The sequence below is a fragment of the Lagopus muta genome, chromosome Z, assembly GCF_023343835.1.
Source record: "Lagopus muta isolate bLagMut1 chromosome Z, bLagMut1 primary, whole genome shotgun sequence".
NCBI lineage: Eukaryota > Metazoa > Chordata > Aves > Galliformes > Phasianidae > Lagopus > Lagopus muta.
The window spans coordinates 10,130,636-10,143,378 of record NC_064472.1 but is presented as its reverse complement, the minus strand read 5'-3'; the positions used below and the strand labels follow the sequence as shown (position 1 = coordinate 10,143,378).

The following is a 12,743-nucleotide window of genomic DNA, read 5'->3' as shown; positions in this document are numbered from 1 at the left end:
CCTGTGTGAAAGATGCCTTTTGCGCATTGCCAGATGCAATTCAGAGTTGCAAATATGATTTGGAGACCATGAGGAGGGCAGGAAGCCAGCTGTACCTGGGTAGGAAAGAACTTGTGTCTCCGCCTTTCTTCTGTGAGCCAGGAGGCACAGCAAATAAAGGAAAGTGGATGGGAAAGCTCTCCCTGTTGCTTGCTAGGTTGATGGCTTAGCCCAGCAAGGGGTCAGCATGAATTATGCTTCCTGGCCACATAAGGCTATGCTGTCAAAGGGATATCCGCCAAACAGTGTGAGACAGCTGGGCTCCATGCAAGCCACAGGGGGCCCGAAGCAGAGGGCGGGACTGGATGATGGCTTTGGGCATCCCCAGGGAGTCCACCCCCATTTGGTGACAGCTATGAGATACATCCTGCTGCTCTTCTCTTTGTGTTGGAGAAATTACAACAGAGTGGGAGGAAACTTCCTGAACGCTCTGGGAATTGGTTGCCTGCTGTATTAATACTTGCTAGTTTATATAGCTGTCCCTTAGGCAGGCGTTCAGCATCTGGTAGTAGAAAATGCGAGTGGTGCAGATACTGAGCTGGGTGAGACACTGGAAGGTAGTAGTGTGTGTATGTGTGTAGTCATGCACTTGTACACGTGCCCATGTGGCACTGTTTGCATGGGTCATGAAGCAGAGTCAATAGGAGAGAGCCAAGGATCCTGTGGCTTACCCAAGTGCCAGGCAGATAATGTACTGGGGTGGAAGGGGACAGGCTGGTGACATATCTCTGTCACTGTGTGCTTGAGGAGGATGCTAAGTTTGGATTGCCCTTGAGACTGAGGTTTCCTGTGCATCCTAAGGAACTCCTATCACTCCCATCCAAACTGCTCCTGCCACATCACAAGGTCCCTGCAGAGGTCTCAATGCCCATTCCCACCCACAAGGACCATTCACACCCATCCTTCTTGTTAAACTGCTTTAATATTTGAACATGAAGACAGGACAAAGCCATTCAGGCTGTGCACAGACAAGACGCCCCCGAGCCATGGTGCAAGGCTGCAGGGTTTCCCTTCTCAATGGATGTGTGGATTTGGCCAAAATGCAGTTCAGCTGGTGACGTCCTGAGCGTGCCAGTGGGGTGCACGTGTGGGATAGGGAAGGGGGATGAGGGCTCCCCAGGCAGCTCAGAGGTTGTTTAGCTCCAGCAAGGTCTGGTCCAGGACCTGGTGTATCCCCACATTCTCCTCTTTGGCACTGGCCAGACTCTCTGTGAACACAAGGGACACCCAGCCACACAGCAAGATGCACACGCAGACACAGCACAAGCATATCCAGGCACAGCCAGACCCACACACACCACACCAAGCACAAACACACGCACACAGAAGACATCTCAGTGTGGTGCCAGCAGGGATGTGCCCAGACCCTCTGGGACCCCCAGGGACAGGTGGTCCCTGCTCTTTATCTTCTCCATCCTCCCACAGTGCCCAGTTGCCCATGGACAGCCCTTCTGTGGCATGGGCACTGCTGACAGGTACTACTCCAGCCAGCCATCATCACATCCCCATCTCCCCATCCTGCCATCACCACCAGCCACAATGGGCACGCGCACAAACCCTTGGCTGCAAAAGAGGAGAGCCAGCGCCTGCTGCATGAGCCACGTGCTCCGTGAAGAAGAGGAGTGAGACAGCAGCCCAGAAAGTCAGGCGGAGAAGACAGCAGAGAAGGAGCAGAACTAATGAGGCTGCAGGGATGAGCTCACTGCTGGGGCAGCCTCCTTCAACGCTCGCTTGCAGATGGTATCCTCCTTCCGTGAGAGGTGGGGATGGGGCAAGGGTTCTGCCCTCTCTGCTGCAAGGGCATCCTGCTGTGAGGGCATCCCCCTGCTCAGTTTAGGGTGACCAGAGGGATAGGAGAAAGTTGGCTGCCTGGGGAAGGGGAGGAAGGCAGATACACAAGGCACTGTGTCCCTCCCCAGTGGGGCCAGGCTGATGCCAGGGGACAGCCACCATCTGACGGACATTCTGGGACATGGCAAAAGCTCTCATCCCTCCCCCAGGATAATCCCATCAGCTCCACAGGGCTTTCCCATACCACTGAGCAGGGCAGTCACCCAAGGGGGGAGCGGGCAGGGCTCACAGCCTCAAGCCAGCCTGGTCAAAATGGGGTGGGAAACAGCTGGGGCTGGGGGCATCCCAGGGGCTGGGGCAGGAGCTGTCGCAGCTCAGTTGTTTAGTTCGGTAAGGATGACCCGCAGCTCGTTAGTGAGAACCCGGTTTTTCTCGGCCTCCTGCCGGGAGCGCTCTAGAGAAAACAGAGACATCAGCGCAGCAGTGGGAAGAGAAAGAGAAAGGAGAGTTAGCAAAGGGACAGCACTGCCCACGAGAGCCTTCACTGGGCACCCCATGGCTGCTGGGGGGGCAGTAGGGGAAGCAGGAGGAGGAGGCAGCCAGTCATAGGGCTGCTGGTCCATCAATTCCGTGGCTGTGGGGTAGGGTGGAATGCTCAGGGAGGACTGGGACCAGAAATCACCACAGACAGCCCCTGCGGCCAGGGAGGGTGGTGGAGGACAGATGCCAGTCAGTGCTGAGAGGATGTTGTGATGTCTGGGAGCACAGATGAGGAATGGACAGACCAGGTCTAGCCCTATGAATTTAGGCTGAAAGTCACGGAGGTGGGGTCTGGAAGGTGGCACAAAATGAGGAAAGCTGTGTCCGAGAGCCAGGGGTGGTGGGGACACAGCTGTGCTGGGGTCCCTGAGACCACCCCCGGCTGCCGGCACCTGCATGAGATAGCAGGAAATGAAGGATGAGCGTGGAGAACCAGAGCAGCATGAAGAAAACAAAGGAGAAACCAAGGAGAGAAAACGCTTTATTGAGACCAACTCAGTAACCCAGAGGGACAGAACAGAAAAGAAAAAGTCATGAAATGCAAAATGCAAACTTGAAAAGCAATGTGCAAAGGACAGAGGCAAGGCAGGGAGGGGAGCGCGGGTGGTGGGGGTGTCTGCCTGGGACCAGGACCACCCCCCTCCATCCCATATCCCCCCTGGCATGCAGCACTGGGATGGCTGTGCTGGAGGGGCAAGTCCCTAGTGCTTGTGCTGCTGGGGGGAAATGCGGGACACAAGGCCCCTGGGCATAGCTCCATCCTCCCACATCCCCGTGGGGTGTGGGGTCCCGGGGATGCACCCCTTCCCCTTTAACACCCCATAGCACCTACACCTCATCTTGTGGGAACACAGAATTAATAGAATCACAGCATGGCTGGGGTTGGAGGAGAACTTAAAGAAGAGGGTTGGAAGAGACCCTGCCATGGGCAGGGGTGGCACCTGCTATGAATACCCCAGGCCGACTCCTGTTGACCAGTGGCCATAAGCCAGGAAGGACAGAGAGGGGACAGAGTAGGGACAGAGTGGGCAGTAGGAGTGGAGAGGGTGCCGGGCAGGCAAAATGGCAGAGCTGGGGGGGGAGGAAGGCAGGCAGGGGTGCAGTGCTGGTGCCCAGTGTGGGGTTCAGAGGGAGGTGATGTCATTAAGCGCATTGTCCAGCTCCTCGCTGATGGCTTTGTACTTCATCTTCTGTGCATATACTTCGTCTGCAGGTGGGGGGAGTGGGGAGCAGGTGGTGGAGCAGGGAGGGAGTGAGTGGCAGAGAGAGAGAAAGTGGCGGTGAGCAGGAGGCAAGGGTGGTGGGAGCGTGCAGGTACGGCACCGGGCACAAGACAGTGTGGATGAGGCCATATTTCCCATGTGGGACTCCAGCACCTCCACAGCATCCCAGCTTCCCCCCTCCCATCACCCATGCCCACCCCCAGCACAAGGAGACCCCATCCCTGCCTGCCCATGAAAGAGGGACACACGGCAGCGAGGACCCTTTTACCTTCTAAGTCATCAATGGTTTTCTCCAGCTTTGCCACAGACCGCTCAGCAAATTCTGCCCTGGTCTCAGCCTGCAGGAACACAGCAAGAACAGTGAGCGTGATGGGAATGCCCTTAAGTCCACACCCCAAACATGCTCTGTTCCCCAGAACTGTCCCATTTGCTGCACCTGGGCTGGTGACCATCTCAATTTGCCTCCAAGGCAGAGGGGTGAGATGTTATTTTGCTGCTGCCAGTGCATGTCCCGGGAGCAGAGCATCGTGCATCCAAGAGCCTTACCTCCTTCAGTTTCTCCCCTAGAAGCTTGATTTCCTCCTCATACTTGTCCTCCTTGGTGGAATACTGCAGGGACAGAGAGGATCTTAGCTCCAGAGGACACCTCCAGTTCTTCACCCCAATCAGGGACCCTCCTCCCCTCAACCCTGCACACTCTGCCCAGCCCCAGCAGCCCCACTAGGTCATACCTTGTCAGCCTGGGCCTCCAGAGACTTCAAGTTGTTGGTGACAATTTTCAGCTCCTCCTCTAGGTCACCACATTTACTACATCCCAAGCAGGGGCCACCAGGCAGGGGAGGGGGTGGTGAAGGGGAGAAGGGGGGAGCGGAAGGAGCATGGGGAAGGAGGAAAGGAGAGAGAACAAGTTGAGAGAGGAGAAAACTCAGAGTGGAGGAGCAGCAGAGCCACTGGGCACATATCCCTTCCTCGCATGTCACTGCTGTACTCCTGCATCCATCTGAGGAGGAGGAGAGTGGACACGGAGGAGCATGTGCTGCCCACAGAGGGACAGGCGAGGTGAGGGCTGTGGCAGCAGTGCAGAGAGGAGAGAGGTGGCTGGCGTGGCTCAAGAGACAGCGATAGAGAGAGGGGGGCTGCTGCACCTTGCCCCACACCCCTGCCCCAGTACCTCTTCCTCTGAGGCAATGAGGGATTTGAGGCTCTGGTCCATGGTCCGCAGCTCCTCCTCCAGCTGTCTCACTCGACTGGGGTGGAAAAGGGGCACCCACAGATTGGGGCCAGCAGAGAGCAGGTCAAGGATGTGCCGGGGGCCAGCATCGCTCCTCCCTCCTCCCACCTAATGGGTGACTGGGATGGAGATCCCCGTCCCCATGTCGACACACGGACATGTCGGCAGCTCCCATGGGCAAGAGAATGGGACAGGGGTGGTATGAGAGCCTCATGTGCCTGAAGCCCTGCTCACCTCTCCGCCACCTCTGCCCGCTCCTCCGAGCGCTCCAGCTCTCCCTCAAGGACCACCAGCTTGCGGGCCACCTGTTGGGGACATCCAGAGGAACATGTCAGGTTGGATATTAGGAAAAATGTCTTCTCAGAGTGGTGATTCACTGGCACAGGCTGACCAAGGAGATGGTGGAGTCACCGTCCCTGAAGGTGTTCAAGAACCATGGGAAGTGGTTAGTGGGCTTGGTGGGAATGGTTCGGGGTTGGATTGGATGATCTTAGAGGTCTTCTCCAAACTTCATGATTCTAGGAGGCTATGTCAAATGCAGACTAGGAAGCGGGGCTGCAGGGCACTGCCTTTGATGAAACCAGGGATCAGGGGACACAGGTGGTGGCACACACCTCCTCATATTTGCGGTCGGCCTCTTCCGCTATGTGCTTGGCCTCCTTCAGCTGCATTTCCTGGAGTTCCATTTTCTCCTCATCCTTCATGGCCCTGTTTTCAATGACCTTCATGCCTCTGAGGAAAGTCAGAACAAGTAGGTTAGGAAGAATTTATTCATGGAGAGGGTGGCCAAGGATTGGGCTGCCCAGAGAGGTTGGTGGAGTCCCCATCCCTGGAAGTGTTTAAGAGATGTGAGGACTTGGCACTGAGGGATATGGATTAACGACGGATCTCAGTAGGTTGGGTTGGTGATTGGGCTAGATGATCCTGAAGATCTTTTCCAGACCACACGATTCTGTGATTCTATGAGGTTATGGCTGTAGGTGGAGGTGGTACCTGCATCTCCTTCCTGCCCTCTGTACTCTGATGTGTCCATCCTCACGCTCCAGAGACACAGTGCATTGCCAAGGAACACAGGCACCCTGTGCAGTAGGGTCACATCAGCAGTACCCTGGGGATGCACAGCTGAACCAGCAGAGATGCCCCATGGCAACCCAGGAGATGTGCCTCTCAGCCAGGCAGGTCAAACTGATCTTTGCCAGTGGAGGCAAACGGCCAGCTGCAAATTGTTCATTGCCACCTGCCCAGAAGGCATCGACATGTCTGCCCTCGCTTGCATGGCTCCTGCACAGGAAATGTGTGTGCTGAAAGCAGGTACTTCACCAGAGGGTGAGCAATGCCCCGTGTGTGTTCTGCAGCCCTCTTCAGGATGCTACTGCTTCATTCCCAGGGGCCAACCTCAGCTCCTGGGCTACTGATCAACCCTCAGAATCACAGAATCACAGAATGGCCAGGGTTGGAAGGGACCCTAAGGATCATGAATCTCCAACCCCCCTGCCAAATGCAGGGCCACCAACCTTCCCATGGGGCACAAAACCAGTTCTGAGAGAACCCTCTGGCTCCAGGCACAGCTTAATAATTTGTACAGGCATCAGATCAAATTGTTAGGGATTTAATGTGTGCCCTGAAAGTTTCAAAGCGTGCCACAAATGCCCGTAGCAAAGGGAGCTGTGTTGTGCTCCTTCCCTACAGAAAAAACAATGCAAACTCCCATGGGGTCAACTCAAGGGCTCCCCAAGCCTTGCTGCAAAGCCAAGGGATTGTCTGCTATCATGGACAACCCAAAGCTAACCCCTGTTGTCCGCCACTCCCCCCCCACCCCGTCACACCTCTCGCTCTCATCTGCCGCCTTCTCAGCCTCTTCCAGCTTCTGCAGGGCGGTGGCCAGGCGCTCCTGGGCCCGGTCCAGCTCCTCCTCCACCAGCTGGATGCGGCGGTTCAGAGAAGCCACCTCAGCCTCAGCCTGTGGAGCAGAAACCTCTTGGTCACCACATGGCACACAGACATGTATGTAGCACTGTCAGGAGTTATTTTAGCTGGGACACCCCTTTGCACCGTGCACCAATCACTTCTGACCCGCTCTGACACTTTGCAGCCCCATCACTCTCTGCAATGACATGGGGTTCCTCCATCCCTAACATTGTGCTTGATGCCAGCTGCTCCTTAACATGTGTGCACTGTGCCCAAACCCAATTCTCGCACCCCCTGCCCAGGAGACAGAAGAAATGCTCTCAGTGGGTACTCAGGGCTGTGCCTTCCCCAGGCCAGCACTGGGGTTTTGCAGAGCAGTGAGTAAAGGAGGAGGAATGCCTTGAGCTGATCCGCTCCCGAAGAGGATACAGGAGCCACTTGTCGATTTCCTGTTTACGGAGGCAGTGTAGCAAACCGGCCCCATAGAGCCGAGCCCCCTCTTGGGGTCACACGGAGTCCCCCTGCACTGCACAGCCGACTCACACAGCCCGGCCGCGGGGCGATGGAGCGAGCTGCCCTCGGACCAATGGCGCCCGGCCAACCTCGCACCGCAGGGGCCGGAGGGAGCGGGGCCCCCCGCGTTCCCATGCTCCCCTTGCGCCGACGGGGCAGGCAGCCAGAGCCGGCCGGGAGCGGTGGCTCTGGCCCCCCGCCAGCCCCCGGTCGCCTGGCCCCGTTCTCTTTCCATTCTCTAAAGCTTCCCTGCTCCATCACAGCCGGGAAACGCTGCCTCAGCAGCTCCCGACCCCGCGGCGGGGACAAAAAACCCAAAACTCAAAGGGATGGGCTGCGGTGGGAGCGCCCTGCTTCATCGCCGGTACGCGGGGCAGAACGAGCGGGGATGCCCGAAACAGAGGTCCCGGTCATATGTTCAGCCTCACCTCGGCGTGAGCTTTTTCCCAGGGAATGACCCCCGAAGTGGGTCAGCGCTGCCCGAATGGGCGCTCGGGAACATGAGCTGCTGAGAGGGGAACCCGATCTGCGGCTGCAGGAAGGGGCCGCTTCCTCTGCCCGCGACAACGGCGCGGGTACCGCACCCAGCTCTGCCGGCCCCGATAGCGGGAGGATGCGGGAGCCGGGGGAGGGCAGCGGAAAAAGAGACAAAAAACCTCTCCACAACAACAGCACGAAGCCAAACCGGGAACGACCCGCAGCCTGTAAAATCCACAGAGCGGAAACATTGGCCTGTGCCAGCGCGCAAGGATGGTTTATCCCTACGACGGGGTGCAGAGGGCTCTGCGGCCGCTCCCGAACCAGGCAGCAGCCGCTCGGGCGTGGGGAGCTGGGCCGCGATGTGGGGCCGTTCCCGAGCTGAGCAACCCCGCGAGGCCCCGGCAGCGGGGAGCTGCCCGCAGCCCCTGCCCCGCACCGGCACCCGCGGGGGGCTCACCAACGCCCACCGGGACGCGCGGCCCAGCAGCTCGCCCATGCCCCTCGCTCCCCGGTGCGCGGCCCCGAGGGGCGGCGCCGCCCCAGTCTGGGGGTCGCGAGGTGCCCCCAGGAGCCTTACCCGCTCCCGGGCCTGCCGCTCGGCATCGGCCTCCCGCTGCAGGTGCTCGGCGCGTTCCTCCGCCTCGTCGGCCACTTGCTGCAGGCTCTGGATCTTCTTCTTGACGGCGTCGATGGAGCTGATGCCGGCCATGGCCGTGCGGCCGGCGGGGAGCGCAGCGAGGCCGCTCCGCTGAGCCCTTTGTGGGATCCGCCTGGCTCGGGCAGGAAGCGCTCAGGCGGCGGCCGCTCCCGCCCTGCCTCCATCCCTTCCTGCTCCTCCTCCTCCTCCTCCTCCTGCCGCACACCGACCCGCTCCCGCTGCGCTCCCTGCGCTGAGCGCGTGTCGCTCCCGATAAGGCGCGTGGCTGCGCCATGGAGGGCACACTGTGCCCCCCAGCATTAGGGGCGCAGCTCCCCCAAAGCAGGGCACAGAGTGCCCCCAGCAGGGGTGCATGCCCCAGCCGAGCCTCCGCAGGCAGAGGGAAAGGCGGTCGGGGTGCTTGTTTTCCTGGGAGGAAAAGGGGCAGCAGAGGCTGTGAGCCCCTCTGCGTAGAGTGTATCCATGGGTGCTCCCCAGAATCTCCACACATCTGCTACAGAGACGGGAGGCACGGACTTTTGTCCCACAGGTGAAGCAATGAGAGGGATGGAGATGCTCTTGGGCATCCCCTGGGTACAGTCCTTGGCCACACAAAGGCCCCCAGGGCTGATGCTCCAGGGTACAGGCATATCCAGCTCTGCACCCCAGCCACAGCACATGCTTGGGTCCGTCAGAAGGGCAAGATGTGGTGGCATTCAATCCTCCGTCAAGGAGCACTGTGAGCTGCTGGGCAGCCCCAGCCACACTTTATGCCTGCTTCCAGGGATGCCATTTCCCAGGATCTGGGGCTTCCCTGGAGAGGCAGCATCTGGCCATGCCCCCGCAGCACCGAGTCCCAAGCCAGATGGCAGCAGTGTGGCAGCACATGGCTTTGGGCTTGGCCCTAGTCCCAGCCTCATGCTTGGGCACAGATCAGGGCATGGGGTGCAGGGCAGAAGGGGAGTCTCGAGAGTAAAGGGAGCAGGCTGGGGGCAGGCACCCTGGTCCCATATCGGCCAGAGCAGGGTGCCTCCTGCTCTGGCCCCACCCAGGGATGCAGTCACTTCCCAGCAGAGCCCGTTCCCTCCCACCGGCTCAGGGAATCACCAAATAAGAGCAAAGTCTCAGCTTGGGAGAGCGCTGGGGCGGGAACTTGGGTGAAGCCTTGTGGGACCGTGGCCTGTGATCGTGGCCTGGGAACAGCAGAATGTGCGTGTCCCTGTGCTCGCAGTTTGCTGGGACAGGCCGGTGGCCAGAGACAACACAGGGCTGGAGGGGGACGTACCCTGCTCCAACCACCACGCTGTCCTCACGGGATGTCTCTTTGGGAGACAAGGAGGGAATGGGGCTGCAGTGGCCTTGCTCCGCACTGCCAGCACTCTGATAATCAGTGGCTACGAGAGCAGCCTGTCCCCAAACCCTGTGTCTGGGGCATCCTGCACCCAGCTCACCCCATCCTGCATGAACTTGCTCAGAGCAGCACAGAACCACACACAGCACAGTTGCCCTCTGGACAAGATAAACAAACTCTTCCAGGGAATTCCCACTGCTTTGACAACTTGGTCAGCCTTAAGGCAGCCTGACTTTGGGCAGCCTTAAGGGTTGGGAATCGATGCCAGAACCTTTCTCAGGACAAACTTGTAAAACCTCCCTACAAACGCAGCCTGGCACTGGGGCCACTGGCATCCAATGAGGCTCACTGCCTGCTCTGCCCACATCCCTGACCCGACAACCCCTGTTCCCCTGTAGGCTGGGGTCCCAGTAGGGGACATGGGCACCTCCAAGGACTTTGCTGTCGTTGTCTGTCCTCATCTGCTCTCCCTTGTCCTTGGCGGCCACCTTGGACTTTTGACGCATCTCCCCCATTTAGCTCCATAAACCCGCCAGGATTGAATTTTTGTTCTCAATCCTAAAAAGCCTGGCCATGCCCCTGCTGGCCATGCTCCAGACAGCTCCCCTTCAGCTTCTCCTCCAGTTTCCAGGGTTGGTTTTCATCAGAGAAGGACTGGCTATCAAAAGGAGCATTTATTTATAGGGTGCCAAATACCCCGTGTGGCACTGCGGGTTGTTATACCCAGTTCCTAAACAGGCTCAAGACACGCACAGCTGTTCCACCCTTCATCTCAGCCAGGCGCAAGCCAATTTCAACACCTTCCTAACATCTCCCCACTGGGATCCATTTCCCAGGAGTAGCATCAGTCATGGCCCTAAATAAAACTCTTCCCAGCCTTTCCCTTCTCAGGGTACAGGGTGGCACGTTGAACCCCTAAAGGGCTGTCCCCATGCTCCCTGAGCATCCTTCCCAACCAGCGCTCAGTGCGGGCAAGAGTTTTCCTATTTCTCAGTTTCTTTTCCCATTTTTTTCTAACACGTTTTAGCAACTATTTCCAAGTTTTCCCTACATGTGCACGTCGGCGCAGTGGGGATGCTCATCCCTATGAGCTCTAGGGCACTGGGCCAAGTGATGCCCCAGTACCCTGGCACCTATATGGCATCCACAGCCAGAACGGGTCCGACACCCTTCCCACCAAGGCTGACCATATAAGGTTCCCCTCTTCCTTCACCCCCCCGGGGTCCAGTGCCTGCTCAGGGGAGGGGTTGCCTACGTACGTCCGTGGCTTTCTTCTCCGCCTGCTCCAGCTTCTCTTGGGCCTCCTTGACAGATTCAGAGTATTTCTCCACCTCATCTTCTGTGCCCTTCAGCTTCTTCTGCAGGCCCTGCTGTTCCTCCTCCAGCTGGGGAAGGGATAGAGCACGGGTGTCATGGGTGGTCACCCTGGAACACCCACCCAGCAAGAGGCAGCCATCCTCACCCTGCGGTGACCGAAGTCCATTTTGGGGCCCCAGGACTTCAGGGCTGGGGACAGGAGAAGTCCTGACATGGAGACACAGCTCTGGGGCACTGGGAAGGTCCCTGTCCATATGGCTGTGGTGGGAGTGCGTTGTCCCCCAGGACCCCGTGCAGAGGGGTAGGGAAGTGGCAATAGGGGGTCCCAGCAAGACATAGTGAGTTTGGGGATACTGAGGTCAGAAACAACAGGCACTGGTCCCCATGGTTGGACAGCCCCAGATTGGAGATCCCTAAGGTTGGACACCCAGCAGGACTACTTCCCTAAGACTGGCTGTCTCCAAACTGGGGATCCCAGAGGTTAGAAACCCCTGAATGGTGGATCCTCAAGATTGGACACCCAGCAGGACAAGGTCCCAAAGGTTGGACAACCCTGGGATGGGGGGGTTCCCACGTTGGACACCCATTAGGACAAGGACTCCAGGGCCAGACATCCCTAGACTGTGGGTCCTCAAGGGTTGTACACCCCTATAACGGGAGCGGCCAAGATCGAACACCCAGAGAAGCGGGATCCTCAGGGCCAGATCCCTTTAGGGCCGGGATTCCCAGCACTTTTTTGGGGAAGGCTATGGGACACTCACCTGCTTGCAGCGATCCTCTGCCTGCTTCTTGTCAGCCTCCGCCTGCTCGGCACGGTCGATGGCATTCTCCTTGTCCAGTTTGAGCATCTGCATCTTCTTCTTGATGGCCTCCATGGTGGCGGTGGGGCAGCGGCAGCGGTGGGGCGCGAGGCGGCGGCGGTGGGGATCGGAGCACCGGGGGCAGCGGCAGCACCGGCACTGCGCCCACCGCCTCGCCGCGCCGCCTAAGAGCCGGGGAGGGGCCGCGCCGGGAGGGAGGGGGCCGCCCCGGGACCTCCCCCGCCGCCCGCCAGCACCTTTTAGGGACAGACTTCGCCGCAGTCCGCGGCACCGAGGGAGACGGGGGGGTCGGCACCCGGCGGGCAGCCCCGGCACCTGGCACCGAAGGGGCACCGGGAGAGGGGCGTAGCGGTGGCACTGCTCTGGAGACACCGGGGTCTCTGCGGTGGGGGTGCCGTGGTGGCACGGTGCTGGGGATATCGGTGACAGCACGCTGGGGACGCCGCGAGGGGTCCGGTTGAGGGGACACACTGCTGAGGGCACTCCTGGTGGCACTTCCGCGGGAACACTGGCGGCGCTGGGCTTGAGGACACCCCGCTTTTGCCCCTGTGCTGTTATTGTCACCTGGGGACACTGCTTGGTGACTCGCCGATGTCAGTGACCCACCTCTGTCTGCAAAGCTGTCCCTGAACGAGGGGACACCCTGCACTTTGTCACTGTGCCCTGGGGAAGGGGGACCCTGAGGGCTGGCGCTGCTCTTGGGGACACCCACGGCAGTCCTGGGGGTCCTGGGGTGCTGCAATGGCACTCGGACTCCTACAGGCTGTGACCACCTGGGGACACCCCATAGGCCAGCTTTGCTCCCTGGGGCAGAGGGACACTCCATCAGCTCCAAAAGGAGCAGGGGATGCCCAGAACCATCATGATACTGCTGTGCCCCAGGGTCCCCTGT

The 12,743-nt window shown here is 59.2% G+C and overlaps 1 protein-coding gene across 12 annotated transcripts; it reads right to left on the bottom strand.

The window, feature by feature from the left end:
* Nucleotides 1-942: 942 nt before the first annotated feature.
* Nucleotides 943-12,025, bottom strand: TPM2 (tropomyosin 2). Of its 12 annotated transcripts, none has more exons than XM_048931486.1 (9): nucleotides 11,792-12,022; nucleotides 10,973-11,098; nucleotides 6,651-6,784; nucleotides 5,439-5,556; nucleotides 5,059-5,129; nucleotides 4,325-4,400; nucleotides 4,140-4,202; nucleotides 3,862-3,931; nucleotides 943-1,247 (listed from the first exon to the last, which is right to left on the bottom strand). In XM_048931486.1, exons 1-9 carry the CDS (start codon nucleotides 11,903-11,905, stop codon nucleotides 1,165-1,167), a joined length of 855 nt encoding a protein of 284 aa, XP_048787443.1. In that variant the 5' UTR covers nucleotides 11,906-12,022; the 3' UTR covers nucleotides 943-1,164. The 12 variants fall into 12 exon arrangements, with proteins under 12 accessions (XP_048787443.1, XP_048787440.1, XP_048787449.1 ...); XM_048931483.1 differs by lacking the exon at nucleotides 4,325-4,400 and adding an exon at nucleotides 4,765-4,840 and having other exon boundaries at nucleotides 11,792-12,018; XM_048931489.1 differs by lacking the exon at nucleotides 943-1,247 and adding an exon at nucleotides 1,254-2,284 and having other exon boundaries at nucleotides 11,792-12,025.
* Between the last annotated feature and the right edge of the window lie 718 nt (nucleotides 12,026-12,743).